We start from the raw sequence: 22,196 nt of genomic DNA, 5'->3' as shown, positions 1-22,196 counted from the left end.
AGAAGAAGAGTGTTTCGAAAGTGTTCTATTAGGGATTGTTGTGTGTGTAGTTTTTTTCCCTTCCCTTTTGTGTCTGTGTAAATTAATAAAGTGTTGTCTTTTCCCTCCATTCCCAAGTTAGAGCCTGCTTTGTTCTGTTCCTGGGTCACATCTCACAATGACCATTTTAGAGAATACACCTTTCATAAGAGGCACTAGCACTGTGCCAGAGTCAATCCATAACATACTGGAAAATGTTAAATGCAAACCAGTTGAGGATACAGATATACTGGCATGTATTTACATGATTTAACAATTTTATTGTTGGAGAATTTGAGAAAAATAGCAGTAGAAAATCACATTCTATTTGACTCCAATTATATAACACCTACAAAATAAGAGCTCTTCCATCCTAACTCCCTTCAGGCATCATGAAGTTAATGTATTCTTATTCAAAACAACTCAACAGATAGCCCTTAAGACAGAAACTAAAAAACAAATAGCTCTAGATTATTATTATACAGCTGCTGCTGCTTGAAAGAAATAAAAGCAGGGATACTGAGTATGCCTCTATAGGGATAAGGGAGAGGTTTCCAACTCCAGTCTCAGGGAGTTTTCAAACTTCTTTTAGGTAAAAACAAGCAAGGACATGAAAGGACAAATAAGTCCTTCTCCAGAAAACAATAAAATTATGGTTTTGTTTCTGTATTACAGCAGTTTTTAAAGCATGTCAAAGGAGATATTAATTTCAACCAGTTCTAATCTACAGGCCTTATTTCACTATGCCTCCTGCTGGTGTTTTTCCCAGAGAAGAGCCTGAAGTGCTCTGTGGCTTAATGGACAGCTAAGACATACCTGCTCTTTCCTTAACTTCTGCTCCTTTGGTAAAAACCAAACAAAACCTCAGTGTCCCCAGTCTGAATCACCAGAAACCTCAAATATGCCAATTTTACTACCACATTCATTACAGATGTTTCTTCTTCCTCCAGAATTTTTCTCCCGGCTATAAAAGAAACAAACTCTCCTGTGCTTTTCTGATAAAGCTCTTCTGCTTTCAGCTGGAGAGAGAGTTGCAGCCCCTATTTACTCTCTGTCTGATCATACAGCTGTTGACAGATGATTTTAGCTCCCACTAACTTCAATATCACATCCAATATGAAGCCTCTATTCAGCAGCTCAGAGAAAACAGAGAAAAATCCAAACAGACTTTAAATGCCCTTCATAATAGGTCTCACTTTGACTTTGCAAACGCAGTATCTATAAAGGCTGAAGAAAGAAAAATGAGAATGAATACTTGGTTTTTTCTCTGTCTGATTAACATGTTGGTATCAAAGCTGTCACATGCCAGCTCTGTTTCACCTTCCTCTTTGGCACCCTAATCAATCAGACAGACAAAAATGACAACATTCTGTGACAGCTACCAATCCTTTGGGCTTGCTAAAGTAAAAATAGTATGGTAACCTCAGAATTGTGACCTGAAGTAGACAAATGTGCAGTGAGGATGCATGCATATTTCTGCTGAAGGTGCTCTCTAAAGAATGTCCTAGAATGCTCTCATCTAGATTAAGCAGTTACTACATGAAAGTTTCCAAATTTCATTAACTCTCTACCCCCATATCTTTGTGTAGACAGACTCACTCCAATCTTTTGGAGAAAAAAAGAGAAGTTCCAGTATTTTATACTCAGTGTATAAAACATCAGTCAGGAGGCTAGGGGAGAAGAGGAATGGGGAGAGTTGCTGTTGATAGAATAGACAAACAGAGATGGCATAAAATGCCAGCCATGGCAAAGATATTGCTGTAAGACAGTTGTGTCCTTTAATACTAGTAATTTTATTGTGGTTATATATTTTGAGATTGAGACTTATGAGTATCTTTCTTGCAAATCATCCATCTCATTAATAAGAAAAGGAATTCTTTTCATCCCCTAAAAATAACTGGGACAGCCAGTAAAAGCAAAGGAAACAAATAAGTATAAGTAGGCCTCCAATAAAGTCCTTCCCCAAGCAGTGAAAGAGATAAAGGCTGTCCTAAAAGGTAGTGGCCAAGCTGTCAGAACACAAACATGCTGAAAAGTGGTCATTTTTTTCAGAAAGGGGGCAGTAATAGAAATCAGTGTTGCTTCATAATTCTATCAATGTCAAAATAAATTTCAAAGAACATTACTAAAATTTAAATTATTTATAATTTTGGAATCCCCATCAGGGGAGTAGCTTTGACATTCTGGAAATAGCTTGTAAAACATCTGGTGAATTAAGTAACGGTATGTATAGAAAGGCACATTGAAAAGCCACAGATAGGTTATAAAACAAATAATGCAGATCTTCTCATACACTTGACTCTGTATGAGCCACTTTATTAAATGACAGAGTAGAAACAAAGACCTTAGGAAATAACACTCAGAACAATCAGAAGCATGGCATGACTCCCACAGAGAGTCCACAATGCGGACAGAAAGCAAAAGAGCAACAGTATACAGTAAATGAGTTGTAAACAGTCAGAAATTTTGAAAAATGTCACCTCTATTCTGCTTTACCCTATCTGAACCCAAAAGCTGCAGAATGCCTAGAAAATTCCAAAGACAGAAATGATAAGAATTACTGTCCCTTCTCCCACCCATTTTATCAGAACAAAAATGTATACCCTAAAGGTGTTACTAAGAATGGTGTAAGGATTCCAAAAAGATTACAAAATTGTGAGATCATCCTCAGCTACATTAGGGAAAGGGAAAAAAGGGTTTTAAGGGGTGAACAAGTTTCTGCTCCAAGCACTAAGCTGCAAGGGACCATGGGTTTGGCAGAACTTCTCTGTTCTATTCAACTGTTTCTTTGCAGATTTTAAACCCTTCTCTGAAAGACCAAGTATTGGCCACATATCCCAAAATCATTACTTTATAAAATATTATTAACAATGCACCGGTGTCATGGATTGACTCTGGCACAGTGCCAGTGCCCCCATGAAAGGTGTATGGTTACTATCTTCCCTATGAAATATTACAGCTACTAAAATACTGATTAAAATGCTAGAATAACAGTAGCAACAAAAAAATTTACTCTGCTAAAGGGGTAGGGAAATAATTGGAACAGATGCATCTAAATCCTATTGAGCCAAACCTGTCTAGAAAATTGACAAAGTCAGCCAGTGAAACAAACAGCAAATACCTTAATCCCTGTAATGAGAGTATGATCTACAGCAGGAACTTGGACCATTTTAATACCTGGTTTATGTAGCCTGTTTCTTGGCTCAGTTAAATCCCCTACTACATCTGACTCATGGAAGGCAGGAAATACTTGCCTTACTGTACTCTGACCCAAACATAATGATTAATTAGAAGAAAACATTCATACAAATTTATCTTCATTAGTCAAGCTTCCACACATGATATAGTACAAACTACCATCCCTAACAATACCTATGTTGCTCCCGTTATTATGGTATTATGGTGCATGATGCTTCTGTTATTTCTACAAGCCAGGTGTGCACATGCTGACTTCCAAAGCAATCGGTGTTCCTTCTGCCAACAAGAAAACCCTATAATCTCCAGCTACCAGCACTTGCTAAAAGTCTCTTACCTCCAGCATTTACTCGTGTGAAAGACCACTTTGCTGTAGTTTTCTGGTGATATGCCACTCAAGAGGAACTGGATTTTTAATTTAATTAGTTGCTCCTTTGTATTTCAGACATATCTTTGGCCATCTGTCTCTGGCATGCTAAGAGAGGCCTGAGTGACTAACTGTGATAACAAATAAACATATTATTTAAGGAAAGCATCTGGTAAAACTGAAGTCAAACATGGAATGGAATGTGGCTAGCATCATTACTTGGAGTAGGATCTATATTTTCTTCCCATGCTTTTTAATTAATGAAAAGCTATTGCTCTTGTTTGTGTTATTCTCAGTGTTTCCTAAGTTCCCATGATCACTCCAGCACTTGCAATCATTTTCTGCTCATTTGACATTAACCATGGGTTATACTAGAGGGTAACAAAAAACATCTTGTTAGAAATGACTGATTGCAGCAGACCAAGAGTACATGGTGAAAATACCTGCAGTAAAATGCCAATGCCTTTGCTCCACCAAGAAATCCATTGTGCAGAAACAATATGGGGCAAAGTGTACATGTACCTGCTCGAGTAGCTGCCGTAGCCTGTGGAGCTGAGACTCCAATTGTTTATTGTGATCTTCCAGTATTTGCATCCTTGCTTCCAGGCGACCTTTATGCTGCCTCAGGAGTTTAGCTTCAGCAATGAGCTCGGCATCTTCAGAAGCATGCTGAGGTGACACAACAGAGTCAGGAGGTGATGCAAGAGGGTTTATTCCTCTCCGAAGATGTTGCTCCTTTAGTTGCTCATATTCTATCTGCAGACTCCTGGGATATTGAAAAGTGGAGGAGAATCATGACTTGATCAAGTAAATGAATATAAAAGACTTCTCAAATCAAACAATGTTAGCATCTCCAACTAACAACTCAAAGAGCTCAAACAAAGACAAGGTGTTGGCTTGTGTTTTATGCGGGATTGAAAAAAAAGGCAGTGAAGTAAAAGTGAAACTAATTTATTTCTTCTCAGACACCTCCCTCTTCTAACAGAGCCAGCCTATGCACAATATATATTGACTTGATTGTGGATTGTTGTTTGGGTTTTTTTTTTTTTTGCTAAAATCATAACTTCTAGGTCTTTCTTATCTTCAACATAGTACATGCATGGCTCAAACAACAACAAAATGAAAATTCAGACACCAGTATAATGATTATGAGACCTTTGCTCTTCCTCAAGGTCAGCAATGATACGCTCCAACTCTCCCCGCTCTTCCTTCTCCACCGACTTGAGTATCTGAGCAGGACTCTGTGGCTGACTCACAGGTGACTCTCCTCCCAGCGTCTGACAATACTGCTGGATAAGGGCATGCTCATCCTCTCTGAAACAATAAAACAACACAGATAAAGAGAGAGCAGTAAAACATTTATTATGTGAGCAAACATCTCTATCAAGCTGAGGGATTTTGTTTGTTTATGGAAAAAGACTAAGCGAGACAAAATTAAGCCTGAAAAACATACTGAAAGGAAACCATATAAACAAACAATGCACAGGGAAAAAAAAAAGATTAATTTGCAGTAAAGGATCAATTTAGTTTAATCTATGCATAAAGAACAAATGTTGCTAGTGGCTTGAAAAGAATGAGTGAAAACAAGAATCAGCAATCAAAGTTGACTGATTTGAAATGCCTTACGTAAAACAAGCATCTTCTAGATACATTTTCCAACAATATTTAACATTTTTGAAATTTTTAGGAGTTAATCTTGGTTTGCTCAACTTAGCTGATAAGATTAGAGAACAAAAAGTCCCATTAAAGTTAGAGAAAAAAAGTTCCATTTTTCTCCCCCTATTTTGATATACACATACAAGACCTTGAAATTCTGCATTGGTAGTAGGTTTCCTTCTTAGAGATTCAGGGACAGAAATAAACTATAACACTGTCCTCCTCCTGCCTCACATGAAATTACCTTCTGGTAAGGAGTTACAGAAGTCCTGACACTCAATGATGCTTTAATACCCAAGTGAATTTGGTTTTGTATAGATGTGCCCTACTTTCCAAGTTGCTGGCTTTTCTCCATAAATAAAGTCAGATGGATAGAAAGTGAAAGATACCACATCCTAAAACCAGTTTATTTGCTTGGTTACTCAAGAAATATTTATCTTGGTTACTCAAGAATCAACAACAGAAAATCATATACTATTCATTTTTAAGAGAGAAGTTGCTGCAGCAGTAAAAGTGATGAAGAAAACCCTCCTTAAATTATTTCCTTTAATTGACTACAAACCAGATACTGCACACCTTATGATATCATGAAGTATTGGTACAAACTTTACCCTAAGGATCTCCTCCTGTTAAAGCATGGTCAGAACAGTGTGACACACCCATGGGCAGTATATACACACATATTCAGATATTATTTAGAAAAGAGACTTTTTCACATTAAAAATATTTTATGTGCTAACTTTTTCCCTCCAATTGTTGGAAAGTAGCAGCTGCAAATTCTGCTATCCACTGGTTATGGAATGAAAAGCATCCTCAAGGACTGCCTTTACAAACACATACAAAAAATCAGAAGCTCACTGTATGCAAAGTATTTATTTTCCAAATACAAGTGTAATGGAGATTTTCAGGAGGCTTTTAAAAAATTCCTCAGTCAATTTAACATCTTTCATCATAGAATTTCCAAATGTACTGTCTCATTTGAATGAATACTAAAACCAGTTATGTAGAAAAGTATACCCTGGAAGAAAAAGCTGTTATTTCTGTGGTGAGAAATAGTCTATAAATAAATGCATGTACAAGTGAAACTCATTAGGTGTCTTATGGGACATGCATATGGATTGGGGGGTACCTCAGAAATAAGTTCAAACTCTTGGGACAAAAGGAGAAAATGCTCATGACAGGAACAGATGAGAGTTGCATAAATACTGCTTGTGAAATGAAAAACCTTACTTTATCCTATTAAATTACTGTTAAATCAGCATACAAATTCTAATTGAAAAGCATCATCAGTATTAGAAACAAGACAAAATAGCCAAAGATTTAATAAATCGTGATTCCTGGTGTATCTCTCTTGAAAAAGTACTTCTATCATTTAGCAAAATGATTTGGTTCTTTGTAGTACTGCCTAAGACAAAATTTGTACTGAAGACTAATCTCATGGTAGAACAGCACCAAATTATTTCTTCCCAAGGATAACTATTCACTGTCTACCCAAAGCTATCATGTGGATTCCACTTTCCAACCCGTCTTTGAGACTTGAAAGTTTAGACTTGTGCAATCAAATAAATGTACATCAGTAACACTGTGTCTGCTGAAAAATATCCAAACAAGAAAAAATATAGCCTGTGACAGATCTGTCCACTGGATGAAAAACCTAATTATTGAGTTTTGCTTTTAAAAATCAGTAGAAAGTTTAAAGAAAAGAATGTACATTCACTTATTTCTTAGCTGTCTTGGCTGTTGTCACTACAGAAATGACAACATGGATCTCCCCTGCAAATGAATACATTTAATGAATTTTTCATTAAATACATATATAGAGAGAGTTAAATGTAATTGGGGCTGCATGTGCATTTAAGTCCTTAAAAAAATAGGGACATCCAATAGTGCTAGCTGAAAAAGAAACAGAAAGAAACAGATCAGTGTTCCTTTTCTGCCCATAATCTACAAAACAAAACAAAACAAAAAAGCCTTTAACTGCTTTATCTCCTTCACTACTTGAGTAATCTTAGGGAAATTCATAATCACTAGTGTTTTTCATTAATAGTTCATGTCTACTTAAAATTAAAACAAAGGCTAGTGCAGTTAATGGAGTTTGGATCCCGTCCCGAAGTGATAATTAAAACCTCATTGTACTTCCATACCCTTTAGTCCTTCTGACAAATATACCCTACCCCTTTTAATAAAATTTTTGCCAAAGTGATGTAACCCCTCTGTGGGCTTCAAACAGCCCTGCAAAACATGCAGAGTACCCAGTGACTGAAATGGCCACAGCGAGCCAAGAGTGATGGCAATTCAATGTCACACCTTGGGTGAGCACAGAAACAGAGTTAAAGCAGGCAGGTGAGAGAAACACAGCTTCATCATCCAGGCTTCAAAACACTGTTTGCATGTGAATTTAAGTGATACTGTCTGACTACACATACAGCCTTCTTTTGTGCAAGGGTGCTGATGATGTCAGGAAACGTTGACTTGAAGTAGTTTAGTCTGGTTATTTTCATTAGGCATCAAAAAGCTGCTGTCTATGTTTTGAAATGGTGAAATAGTTTATAAACAAAATTTAGGACACCTAAACTGGATCTTTTTAAAAATAAGGCTCTGTAAAGCTGGATTTATTATATTTATTGGAATTTGTTAGACCTGAGAATCTGTCAAGATTTTGCATTAGTTGAACTTCAATTTTTAATGAAACCTATAAAGGCTGTTAAAGAAGAGTTTACACAGTAAATGCTTACATACTGTATTGTGATCCAGTAGATGAGATCAACACAGCTAAATACATGAAATTTTATATTTTGGTCTCAAAGTTATTCAGTCTAGAAAAAGCTTCATTTCCCTTCTCTCCCACTGGTTCAGAGCCTCAGAAAGCCTACTGGAGAGGCTGTGAATATTGATTGCTCTTTTTTTAGGCATTACACATTGCAACTGACAGCATGCTTTTCTCACAGGCACTTGATAAAGGAAGTCTTCTGAAGCAAAACTGTATTTTCACCATGCTTTCTACCTTTGGTCTGTCTTGCAAAATTACTACTTTAGAAAAACACAACCTTGAACCTGCACCAATAAATCTCATAATTAGGATAGATTCATTAGTAGCACAGAAGTCCCAGGACAGGGCTTCAAATGACCTACAACATAAGGTCATTGTTCTACGCCAGGCAAATACTTTCAGCTTGAGAATCTGGGACATTGTTCTGTTGAAGTGGTAGGAGATAGTGATCAGTAATCAAAGTAAAAGCATCATGTAAAATTTAATTGCTCAATCTTTCTTGGTGGTTATTTTATTGAATACCCTGTGCACTTTGAGGAACAAGTAGAAGTACACAAAGTCCTCTGACAGCAGAGGCTGCAGTTCCTATTCTGCATTTCACCATAGTAAAAAGGAGCAAACAAGACATCCCAGTAGGTCAGACTTGAAAGAAGTACATCTCAGAGGAAAAGAACACCCCAACAAAGAGGCCTAGGGGAAACAGCCTTTGAAGGATCATATTTTCTTTGTGGACATATATTTTCAAGATGTCTATTCCAAAACGTGCATTGTGCATGGAGGAAGCAAGAGGCAAATAAAGCTGCATATAGCCTCTTTTTTAGTTTGACTATGTTGTAGAAAGAAAATATAGATTTCTTTACCATCACTTTTCATCAGTGTATTATTTTATCTCATTAAGAAAACTGCTAAATTTGATTAAAGATAGGAAGATGTGGCTATTTGTGAACTTACGCCATTGACAATTTTCATTTTTGCTGTAGATCTCATACTAAGCACCATGTGTTCTAGTACAAATAAAGTGTACCTCGACCTACTGATGCTATGAGACATACTAGAATAAGGACGCAAAAGGTACTCAAAAATACTTTATCTAATTTACTTGCTCTTCTCCTGATTTTACCATACAATTAAACTAATTTCTCCTTGTGACAGGGTACCTTTCAACCCCTTACATCATTCACAGTACTCAGTTACATAGTGAGGCTCCAGTTTGACTTACACCACATTAAGTAGCAGTGTCAGGTAAAAGTATCAATGATCTTCACTTTGAACCTGTTCCTACTTCTGAACCTTCTTCTGAGCGCAGAGTCCTCTGACAAGTAAAGTTTCAGATATGTTCCAACTCTGCCTTAAGATGAGTGTGAAATAGCATCAACAATGCTATGGATGTGAAGATATCTGCTCGTAAAGGCACAAACCAGAAAATAGCTATTAAGCATCTGCATTTATTCTGGAAGTATTTATACTATGCCCACTGCAATTCCCTTCAGCACGGGCTGGTTAGGATAGTTCATACGTTACAGGAATAGGAGAGTTACCCTCTTGTCCTATTCCTCTAACAATTTTTATTTTCATTCTAATACAGCATGATTTATCAAATTGTGAAGCACAGCTTCCTGTTAGGAACTATTTATCATTTCTTGTTGTGAAGACTGAATTTTTTCCTTATGTTCATCTTCATTTATGAATAGGTAAGTCTGCTTTAAAGACAGAGATGCTTTTGCATTAATTAAAGCCAAATAAAATCCGTCACAACATTCTAGCCTAAACATTTAGAACTGTCTAATGTCAGGAGAAGATGACATGAAAGGAAAACATTTCTATTCAGTATATTTCTACCAGAAAATTCATGCATGAGAGCATTAGAATGTTTTTAAAGAAGCTGGACATACTACAGTAGAGACTGTGCCTTTTTTTTGCTATCTACAACTATTTTTCTGATTAAGGAAAATGCATTTTTTAATGGACTTCACATATCTTTTGAAAAGGGGAGGGCTGGAAAGGCTTAGTCAGAGAGATAAAAGTCACAATGACATTCAAGAAAACAGGTTAGTTAAAACCCAAGAATTATCCTTGATGAGTGCTTTCTTAATCAAATGGTATATTGAAAAATGTTCCTGAAAATAAACTCATTATGTTTAACTTAGAGCAGAAGTTCTCTTATTCAAATGTAGATGACTTCTTACACATAATCTCTGAAGCATGAAGAATGTTAAAAGTATTGTGAACTTGATAAGACTAAAGAAGTAACTTTCAAAATCAAGTGCAACACTGCCTCTGTTCTATATTCACAGTAAACTGAAGAACTCTTCAGGACCAATAAAAATAAGATCATGAAGCAGAAATCCAATTATGAGAAGCAAAGAATTTGATTTCCAAATTAGTAATTATTTCCTGAATGTTTGAAATAATACTGTAAAAAAAAAAAAAAAAAAAAAAAAAAAAAAAGAGCAGTTTGGCTCAGAGCTCTACATCTGAACTGAAAAAAACATGTATTCACATTTCAAATTGCTCCTTTGAATTCTATCCATATAAGAATGGTTACACCATCCCCTCCATGAAGAAGCATGCTGCTTCATCCTTCATGCTTCATGAAGAAGCATGCTCTTCTTTCAAGCAAAGTATTTTAAATCTCAAATTCTTAGTACACTAATAGTGTATTACCTATCTATAGACAGATAGAATAATTTCATTATCAAATTTTAAACAGTAAATGAAAGTATTACTGAGACCAACAGTATTTTTAACTAATTTTTTTTTAAATGCCATTTAACATTTCTATGTTAAGTGGCATTTAAAAAAATAAGAATAGGTTTGAACTATAATCCTAAACTCCCAAAATTTCAGCAATTTCTGATCCAAACTGGGATACAAACTTCACAGCTTTGTAGTTCCCTGGAAAAACCTCTCCATCAAGAAGGGCTGTCAAGCACTGGAACAAGTAGCCCAGGGCAGTGCTTGAGGCACCATCACCGGAGGCATTTAAGGGAGGTAGATGTGGCACTTGGTAACATGGTTTAGTGGTGGGCTTGGACAGCTGGATTAATGATCGTAAAGGTCTTTTCCAACTTAAATGATTCTATGAATATAGTTTAAACTTTAAACCACAGGCTTTCAGAATTTTGAGTACTTCAGTACTTATGCCTTAATGAGAGCATGCACTGTCATCTGCAAATAAAACAGAAGGTGCCTTTGTGTACAAGGTTACTTTCTTGCCCATATTTTGTTTGTGTAACAGTCCCCTGACTGAGACCCAAATTCAGAGATCTCTCTCACTTGTTGGTACACAAGCTTTCCCTCTTGATTCTTTTTCTAAGGAAAAGGAATAAAGGGAAATTGCTTTAAAATCAACAGCTGATTTGCCAATAAAAATCAAGCATGCACCCTGCCTTTGGGATGGATGGTTGTTTTGTCTTTGTATATGAGTGGGCTCATTAATTTCCAAATACACAACTCAAGCATATGAGCATTTAGCTGCCTTCAAGTTTGCAGCTTTCCTGCCAAATGACAGTATGTTTGCTCTTCTTTTTTGTGGAAGGGAAATCAAAAGGGAATATTTTGGCTGCATTTCTCTCACTGGTGAGTGTGCCAATGACAGAAACACATTAAAACAGTTTGCATGAAAAAGTTTTATTTGGTATGTAAATAGAGTTAATTAATCAGGAAAGAGGAAACATTTAAAGGGTTTCTTTCAAGCATGTATTCTTGTGAAGAAGCATGTTCTTCTTTTAAGCAAAGTATTTTAAATCTCAAATTGTTAGTACACTAATAGTGTATTACCTATCTATAGATAGAATAATTTCATTATTAAAATTTAAAACAGTAAATGAAAGTATTACTGAGACCAACAGTATTTTTTAACTAAAGCTGAACAAGAACAATTTCAGTTTTCCCCTTTAAAAATGCTGATGGTATTTGCTAATAACTTAGAAGAGGCAGAGTCCTACAATGCTGATTTAATTAACTGAACTGATGATAAAGTGAGGTTAAAACATTTGTTTCTACATTTAAAAAAAATTATTAAATCAATCAGCAATTCAAGGGGTTCTATGTTTTCCAAGCATAGAATCAATACATTTTAATTAGTTTTACAGTAAAGGTGGCACAATTTCAAAAAAAGAAAAAAAGTGAAAATTGGTAAAATGGAGGACTATGTTTACTACACAGGACAATTCCAGGTACAAACAGATGGATCAGCAGCCAGAAAACTGAAATATAAACAAGAAGCAGCAACACTGTTCTCGCTCAGAAGAATCTTCAAAGTACAAATGAATTTTATTTTAATAAGAAAGTTGTCTAGGGTCTAGCAAAAGCCTAGAAAAGGATTCTTTTCTATTATACTATGATAAAAGCAGAACAGGAATACAAAGTAGAATGCACAGAGCTGTGGCCTTTTATGAGTCACATGAAATACCCTCACTTTTGAAGCAGAATGGTTGACAAACAAAGAGTTCCCACACACTGTCAAGTGAACACCACCAATTTCTACAATTGGTGCTTGGAATAATTAAATTATGGAGGCATCCTTGGGATCATACTTATTAGCTGCTCTCACTGGGACTAAGTCCTGTGTTAGAACTGCTGAAGACTTTAGCATGAACCTATAACCAAAGTTCCTGAGAGGCACAGTGAGTCTGAGTTACTTACACGCTTCCTGTGGTGGAGCTGCTGTCCATGAGGAAGGAGCCATTGGTCCTTTCCATCTGTGCAAGCCTGAAAGGCAGGGAAAGACCACAACTTTCAGACAACATGCTGCACAATTTAAACAGTGGCAGTGGGAAAATCAATTCCACTTAGAAACAACTCAGATATGGCAATCTTTGTATACATGATTAGGAATAAACTTCTAGATTTTGTGATGAAAACCTATAATCCAGAGGACTTTCATGAGAAGCTTGTGCTATGATTAATTAATTCTACTTGCCAAACAACAACAAAAAAGTGTATTTTCTCCCTCTATCATAATTATCATTAGCAACACCACAACTCGTATGGCAAAATTAGTTAAAGAGATGTTTTCACAGATGGTTTTCTTTTTGAATTTTCTAAAGCTGAACTAACAAAAGAGGATGAATCCTTTTTAAATATAGCACATGCAATATCTGAAATGATGCTCAGCAAATAACACCACACTGTGGACAGACAAGTCCTGTAAAACACCACAAAAAGCAGCATAATTACAGGGAATCATTGCCTACAGTTCCACATTTTAGAAGCAATTAATCTAAAAAGACCAGATTATCAGACTGTATATAAAAAGTCACACAGTTCTTTAAAATCAAAGCAGAATTTTTCTATCTATTCAGGTTTCCAGGAAATACGTACCTTATGTACATAAGAGATGTACATAAAAATTTAGGAACACTTAATGCTCTACACTATATTCAACTGCACCAAACAAGGCTATTTCCTTTACTATAAAGATATCTTAATTTCACATATATTTTTGCAAGTGCATTATGCATTACTATAGACATCTTCAAACTTCCTTTTGAAGGGAGTGTGCAAGGCCCTAAAGAACAGGGAAATCTGGTGACTTCTTTTAGAATGGAGCAAGTTTGCCCTTCTCTACATTTGTTACTATTTCTGTGGTTGAAGAAGAAGAATAAATGAAGGCACACACTGGATGTCAACTTGATTGTCTATTTAATCTTGGCTGGGGTGGGACATTGTGCTCCCCCATCTATCCTGAATGGAAGAGAATCTCTGAAGTGACTCAGGACAAATCAGACCATCTCTGCTCTAGGACATCTCAAACAAATCTAGTTCACAGTGAGCAACATGCTTACAAGTCACCTTTATAAAGCTGCTAAGCTCAGCATCTTTAAATCTTTTGATGAAATGTAATTTTAGAAATTAATCTTCACAGTCCTTTTATCACATAGGGAAGAAGTACAACCCCCATTACTTTTAAGAGAGAAGGGCCTGCCCTGAGTCCCTTAGTGAGTGACAGATATTCCAACTCACAAATGCAGATTACACCGTTATCGTCACATTTATGATCTCCATCATTAATGAGGATTTGTTGGGATACTATATGGAACCAGCAGATGGCCCTAATCAGGGAGCACAGAGACACAGGGCTTTAAAAAAGACTACCTTAAAAGCCTTTAAGGTAGGATAAAAACTGAAAGCTGAGGAAGGAAATTAGAAGCAACTCAGAGGGAATTTCTCCCTGTTTAACAGGACAGGGAGATGGTATCTGATTCCAGGCAGGGGATTTTTGTAAACAGAAAAGTGGGAGTTGAATGTTCTCCAACCAGTGACAGTGAAGGCTTTAAGCCCTAATATACTGTTTCTGCTAGGCAATGAAGCCCTGATAATATTTCTTTAAAGATGCTTAGCTGAAAACACCAGGACAATAAAAAAGATTTACTATTTTATATGCCACGTATACATAACAGATTCAACTAAAAAGGACACAAAAATTATATGAAAGACACTGAATTATGTATTTTTTTCTAGATTTTATTACTAGAAGAAAAACAATCCTGAGTAGTTTTAGACAGATTACCTATGAGGCAATTAGTAGCAAGTTTTCGATTTTGCTAAGCAATGTCAGTACATAACAGGTACAGATTTAGTTTGTAACCTAAATGGTAATTCAGAACCGTGCAGTCCACCTTCAGCTAATCTCACCCTAAGCAGAACTGGTAAGAGGTGAGGGGGAGGAGAGGGAAAACAGCTATTGCACCCAAGATCTCTATTGATCCTTAATGAGAGTCCAGATTTTGAGCTTTATCTGGGCACAAAAAGCTGCAGTATTGTGGCATCACAGGCTGAAAAGACACAGGCAGACTGAAAATTCTTTCATCTCTCTAGAGAAATTTGTCAGGTTCAGGGGTTTTAATTGATTACAGCATGGCCAAAGTTATAGATTCAAAGAAATGTTAATGATGAATTAATACAAATGGCATGTTTCAAATAACTGAAAAGCTCTGTAATGACTTTGTATGTCATTGTGCTATACTACTAATGAAGCATGAAAATAATTGCTGTCGGGCAACAAAAAAAAAATAGGCTGACTGTGGATAGCCCTTCAGCTTTATTTCCTGGCCTATTTTCTCTTGTTGCAAAGATCAGTGCAGCATATCCTAGGCATTTAAAAAAACTGGTCTGAAGAATTTTAAGGTGCCCATAAATAAGACTGCTATTAATTTAAACATGCACTCTGAATTTTTATTCAAAGAAATGAAAAAGTTAAAATTGTTTTTCAGTTGTGGAGATCAGATACAAGAATAAAACCACCCAAAGAAAAACCTAGTCAGTTCCCATAGTACTTATTTTTGAGATGGTGTCTCTGGTTAATGTTTCACCATCATCAGGCCCTTAACTCAAGGTGAGAGGCAGTGGCCTCGAGTGGTGCCAGGGGAGGTTTAGGTTAGCTATTACAGAAAGTTTCTTCTGTGAAAAGCGGGTCTGGGTGTTGGAATAGGCTGCCCAAGGAAGAGTTGAAACCACCTTAGCTGGAAATGTTCAAAAGGCACATGGGGGTGGCACTTGAGGACATGGCTTAGTTTGATGATTTTAGAGGTCTTTTCCTGCCTTAATGATTCTGTGATCACCAGCTCTGAATGTACAGAAGAGAGTTAACAAAACACAGAGACATTGAGATGGACTTGGCATAACAGACATTTTATCACAACAGGACTAGGGTGACCCCACAAAAGCCACAACATAAAACATCCGTAATTACAAGCTATGCTGCTAAAAGCCAACAGTAATGCAGAGTGTCAGCCTATCACAGAAGAAAACAAAACCCTGCATGTAATATCCTACTGGGAAAAGTTATATATATAGAATAAGTTCAGTTTATTTCAAAGGTTAAAAATTAAAAAAGAAACCATTAATGGCACTTCTTAGAAATAATGCCATTTTGCAACAGCTTCCATTCTGTATGAGAGATGATAGATTTAACACATGTATTTTACATTTAATATGATCATAATAAGAACCTAATAATTTAAGAACATTTGACTCACTTCTAAGTACAGAGAAAGATATCTTTTTAAAAAATAATATCCAACCAGTAGTGTGTATTTAAAACTGCAGGAATCAACAACAAAATGCAACGGACTGGTGAGAAACCATGTCTCTCTTACCTAGTAGCATACTGTTCTATCCTGGAGTGTGTGTCGTCATGAAACAGCTGTGGAGACTGAGAAGGACTAGTTTAAAAATAATAATAAAAAAATTAGTGGTGTCTAAAGCAATTAATGATATAGACAACATTATTTTTAAATCAGGTTAGACTGATGAAAAATAAATACATGCACTATATTCCCAAGGGTGTTATTGCTTTGGGTCAGCTGTGCCCTATAGTTTAGGGACATCAGATTAGCTGCAACTGAGCTAAAACAACTGGCAAATGAAGCTTTCCAGATAAAGGGGTTCTGCATACTCACTCATATTGCTCTGGCCACATACTGATGAGAGTGATAGGACTGTAAGGAAGATACAAAAAGAGAGAGAGAGAAAAAGAATGAAACTATGAAACAAAAACTTCAGTACCATTTACGCAAGAGAAAGCTGGAGAAACACAAAATACTTTAAACAGCAACCCACCCTGAACAAGTAACAATTGATGTAGAAGAGAGAAGCAACAAATACTGCCACTTGCCATGGAGAGACAGAAGACTGACCTACATACTTAATTTTGGTACATAAAAATCAATTTAAAGAAAAATCCAAATCAGTGTTGTTGATTGAACTGCACTTCATAAACCATAATCAATTCATTTAAATTTTTCTCAAGTACTGGAACTTTCATTTTAAACAACAAAATGTATTAAAAAAAGCAGGGTGCACAAACCCCACCAATAAACCTCCCCCATAAGTCAGAGTTATCAATGCTCCTTTTCCTTACACATAAAAATAATGAGGTAAATACATATTGTATTACATTCTCACCTAACTATAAGAGATTTTTTCTTTTATTTTCTTTTTTTTTTTTTTTCTTATTAGAAGGAATGTATTACTGAGCTTTGCCACCTGCAGGGCAGAGAACCAATACCAAGAGTTTTCTCAGCATGGTGCTGACAATTTATCTCTATATTTCCCACATGACTGGACCAACAGCATTTTATCCTGATCTGTGATTATAGTTTTATCATTCCAATTTCTGGCAGCATTGGCAAACTTTCACCACATTAAAGCAGCTTTGCTTTCCTGTGTTGGTGGCAGCTGAAGACTGCCTGGTAGGTAACATTTGAATGTGCATTACTTCCTTAGAAGCAAGGCTATCAATCAGGCAGTTTTCAGATTACTTCCTTCTGTCTCTAAAACTGCTAATGAGAAGGTTTTGTTTACTTATTGCAAATGAAAGGCACAGCCCTACAGTCATGAAAGCCCTCAGACCCTGGGCACTGACCCTGAGCTGCTGCATGAATGCAGAGTGTCTCTGCTGAAACCTAGCACGGGCTGTTGCTAAGTGGTGCTGTGTTCAGGCAGAGCAGCAGTGCCACAGACTCCAGGATGTGAGGGACAGTCAAGCCACGAAACTAATTCTAGCACCCTGTCAACACATCTTAATTTTTGCTCTTGTAAGAGTGTCTTTTGCTGACAACTGCCAAGTGAGTAAATAAAGTGGAGCACTTCTGTCAGTGCCATAAATAATACCATGGAGACACTGAGAGTGCTCTCTCTGATTAGGCCACCAATATTTCTGAAGCCTGTAGGACCCTAATTAACTCAGAAATTTCTAATTCCAGGAATTTTCACATATTCAAATAAGCAATGCAGTTCCAAAAACCTAGTCTCCTCAAAAGCATTCTCTGTAAAACAGCTATTCAGCCCTCGCCAAAATCACCTGCTTTGTTCATTACCATGGACATTGTAAAGTCCATGGCTTTATAATATAATGCTGATAAAAATCTAAGCATAAAATATGTTTGGAAATGATAGAGAAGATCTGCAAATAATGTGAAACAATACAGAATAATATAGCACAAGGCTCTGCAATTGTTGTTGGCTATCTTTTGAGTTTCAGCTTTTTGCTTCTGATGGAACAGGCCAGTGACTCCAGAAGCCACTGCTCTATAAAACAAGCTTACGTCTCCAGGTTGTCACCCTCCAATACTGTCTGCACAGGCAAGTAGCCAAGTCGGGGATGCTTTGCAAAATACTTCTTTGACCGGAATTTATTCTTCAGCACCTTTGTGAAGTCCCGTACATCTTCCCCAGATGTTGTCTAAAAAAAAAAAAAATTCAACATTGCTAAATAGTACTGATTTAATGTCAATAATGTCAATATTATTGATTAATACTGCTGGTACTGTCCTGAAAAAGAATACAAACAAAAATTTCAGTTATGCTAAAATTGCCTTTTTAGTGTCCTGAGATACGGTACAAGAATAATAATAATAATAATAATGCACCTAAAAATTGTCTTCTACTGGAAAATAATAGCAAGGCTTCAAATTCCCAGCAATAAATACATCTAGCAATTACTTTATAAATTAGAGAAAATTTGACACAGGTTCAAGTCTTAAGCTAAATATTTATATCCAGTCTTAAAAACCACAAAAAATTAATTTCTGAGAAAAAATTAAAAAGGGAAAAAATCAATTGATAAGATATAGCCCTTACTGCCGCCCATTCTAGACCTATGATGGAAAACTTTACCCCAAGATGGGAATGGTATGTCCTAAACCATTCTCTGCTGCAATAGCCAAGATTTTCATAAGCATTTTCTCCAGTAACCAAATCTCTTCCTATAGGATTCTGCCACTACCTGTAATATTCCAGAGTTAAAAAATTGCACAGATGAAGTGGTGGCCAGTCTACAAGTACTGTTCAAAAGCACAGGCAGGCCTGATAAGAACAATTAGTGCCTGAAGTAACAGAGTGATTCAGTGGTCTCCTTACTACCACAGAGTAAGATTAGGACATAGATTACCCACAAGATTCTACAAGTTTAAGTTTACAAGTTACAATCAACATATTCCATCACTCCCAGCAGCTTTTTTACTGGTCCTGACTGATGCAGCCTCTACCAAAACTGGTAAGTGCTTAGCCCCAATTCCTCTCTGCTCCCTCCCTGCCCACCACCCTATCCTGAGAACAAAATTAAAATTTATTCAACTGCTTTTAAAAATCCCTTTAACTGGTGATAATCACAGAAATAATGGCAGCACTGCTTTGGTAATACTATTCAGCTAACTTCTGCTACAAAAGCAGGGATACATACAGGCGTAAAATACAAGGCAAAAATGGCAATAAAGAGATCTGCAGGAAGAAACAATAGTATACAGTCTGCCTCAAAAGTGTATGTGCTCAGAGTGGGCTGAGTATTTCAACAGAACATCCCCTTCCAGCCTGTACTATTGAGCATTTTCTCTTGCAACTGCAGTAAAGAAAACATGGCCATTCACCTCCAGAATTACCTGAAGATTTGCAACAGCTTTTAGAAACGTCCAGTTCAGCCTCTCTAACAAACTACAAATTGCATTCCTGTACCTGCTTTGGGAGAAGCCTGTCAGCATCAAAGGCTACCAAAGCCGATGGATAACCATGTGGAAAATAGACAGGAAGACTTCAGTTTTGTCATCTTTTTCCCAAAGTACTACCAAGAGGCCTGGAGGCAAGTCAGGCAAACTATTCTCTGCTGTCAAAACCTAAAAATATTTCCGTATTCTATATATTTTCTATATATTTTAACATATGTATAATATATGCAGTAACAGGCTCTGTAATGCATTTCAGATGAGCAATAAAAATAGTAAAACAAACTGATGTTGGTAGGAGGTTCTCATATGTGGCTTTAAAAAGTAGACAACAGAGTAAATTTGTGACCAAGGGCTGTTTGAAACCCTGAATTTTAATAAAAGTGAATCCAGGGAGGGTTCACAAAATCATTCTCAAAAAGCATCTCTCCAACCACTGCACCATCCAAAGAAGGAACATGAGGTCATGCAAAGGGCTGCTTACTCTCATGCAACAGGAACTCCGACAGATGGAACTCTGCCCCAAGGCCAACGAATGAAAATTTTAATATCTATACATTGTAGAAATAAATGTCTACTGAGCTGCCAAAATTTTTCCTCTGGTGTGGTCTTTATTTGATATGACAACCTGATTCTCAGAAAGAGGACTAATATGACTTTGTACTGAGGGAGCACTGCAAATACTAAGCAGTGAAATTTGAGCAGATTTGAAAGAACTATTTTAATTTACATGCAATTAAGGTGCAACTCTGAAAAATGTCCTTTTTTTTTTTTTTTTCTTTTGGGCATATAACCACAAAATCCAATCCAATTCAAAACTGTGCCAAGGGAGATGTACTATAATGTTTTCCTTTAAAAAAAGAATAGCCAGGAATCGTTGTGTAGAATCTATCTTCTAAATTAAAACTAGCAGGTACCTTGTGCACTTGCTTACATCATGATATCTTGGCTATTTCCACCCAAATCAATAGTACAAATAGCACCATTGCTACAGAACTACTTCAAAAGCAAAGAAAAAATACTTTCCTTCACTGAAAATTCAGTCCAAAGACCATGCCTTCAAACTGAATCTAAAATCTCAGTTCTTAGAGCAAGAAAAGTTCAGGAAGAAACATTTAATATCCATGGCTGCCATACACAACTAAAAATCCATCATAACAATTGAGAAACTGCCATCAATGCTCTTCAATACACCAGCCAGGCACAAAGAGAGTTATAAGCAACAAACTTAACTGATATAATTACGTGTAATCCAATAAAAAATTAAGAAACCAGAAAAGCAGTGGGAAAAAAATTTAGCATGGTGAAATATGTTTTCCATACATATCTTAAAAACCCCGTTGATGTATGCTTTCAGTATATTGGAAATAGAACAAGTATTCATTGGTAAAAAAGTAATATCAAGATTGTAATAAACTAATTGTAGAGCTCTAAATTACATAACATATAATATAAAAATTTACAATAAATATGTTAGACATGAATAAATAATATAGAATACTTATAATACATATATATTTAATTTTATTTATTTCTTAGTATTCTCTTTTTCAAATTCTCTTATTCCTTTCACTGCATCTAGCTATGTAAAAGGTCTAGTCTACACCTAAATCATCATTCTCTTAATTACATTTATTATAGCTAACACAAAACCAATTAGCTGTTTTAATACACACAGAGAAACTGATTCCCAGAAGAGATGTGAACCTCCCTAATGTATGCTGTCATTAAGCCCAGCCACATTAATATAACACAAGTGCCACTGCTGAGAGAATTTCCAATTCAAAAAAATCTAAAAATAAACTGTGGAGGTAGTTATGTAGGACTACTCCCAAACTAGATGCTGGGAAAAATCTAAGAATATTTTTACACATCCATGTAAAATTCTACATCTTTTCAGACAAAGATTATGTAAAGGTGAAAAATAAACTAGAATAACTTTGCATTTCTACTACTTAAGAGAGAATTATATTTTCAGATGCTTCTCACACCGATCTCTAAATCCTGGATGAAAGAAAATAAAAGACATAACTGAAGATATTATAATGATTTTCTTTCCCCCAGCATCAAGAAAACTAAATTGCAAGCTAGGGCAAATGCAAAATGGCATTACAGATTAGAATGCAGTAGCTACATACAACTCTGAGGAGTAAATGGTCCTAATCTGAAATTATGAAGCAATTCTTACCTAAAGCAAATATCACAAAAGTCATTACAATGGAGAACATATTCCTTAACCCATTCTCCAAATTATTTTAAATTTGATAAGAACTTACTGTGCTTCTGAGAAATCCCTTTATAGCCTGCACTGAACCATTCACCTGAAGACAATTAAATGGCCTTCCATCCATCTGTGACTAAGCTCCAGTTCTAAATGTCAGCTCAAGTAATGGAGGCTTTTTTTTTTTTTTACCTATTTATTGCTAGTATTCTTGATAAAAATGTATTAATATGCATTAGCAGTAAGCAAGTGAAGCTAGATTTTATTAATGCAGTTTGAAGAGTACATGCATTTGTACTCTGGTTTTCAACACTGGCCAAGAAAGCAACATTTTAACATCAACAGCCTTTGAATTTAGTTGAAAAGGCAGAGCGGATGCACCCTTCCTCTTCAAGCCATTTGTACTGTAATATAATGGATTCTAAAGAACAATTCAGTGGCCTTTGGTGCTTTTATTTTATTTCACAGACCCAGGTCTGTGTTATTTTTCAGGCATTATTCCGTTTAAACATATAAGCTATTCTA

At 36.1% G+C, this 22,196-nt stretch overlaps 1 protein-coding gene across 2 annotated transcripts in view; it reads right to left on the bottom strand.

Moving 5' to 3' along the window:
- The window catches only part of LOC121354808 (utrophin-like), a 256,297-nt gene that overhangs the window by 9,840 nt on the left and 224,261 nt on the right, over positions 1–22,196 (bottom strand). The window contains exons 54-59 of one of the 2 annotated variants that reach the window (XM_041469722.1): positions 18,059–18,195; positions 16,412–16,450; positions 16,109–16,174; positions 12,654–12,719; positions 4,736–4,894; positions 4,103–4,346 (exon numbers count right to left, since the gene is read on the bottom strand). In XM_041469722.1, the coding sequence (XP_041325656.1) occupies positions 4,103–4,346; positions 4,736–4,894; positions 12,654–12,719; positions 16,109–16,174; positions 16,412–16,450; positions 18,059–18,195 (711 nt within the window). Of the gene's footprint in view, positions 1–4,102; positions 4,347–4,735; positions 4,895–12,653; positions 12,720–16,108; positions 16,175–16,411; positions 16,451–18,054; positions 18,196–22,196 lie in introns of those variants that run through there. The other variant, XM_041469723.1, reaches the window with a different exon arrangement.

Source organism: Pyrgilauda ruficollis, unplaced genomic scaffold (assembly GCF_017590135.1).
Source record: "Pyrgilauda ruficollis isolate IOZ18807 unplaced genomic scaffold, ASM1759013v1 scaffold24, whole genome shotgun sequence".
Classification (NCBI taxonomy): Eukaryota; Metazoa; Chordata; class Aves; order Passeriformes; family Passeridae; genus Pyrgilauda; species Pyrgilauda ruficollis.
Note: the sequence above shows the minus strand (reverse complement) of the source record. Positions and strands in the feature narration are given on the sequence as shown.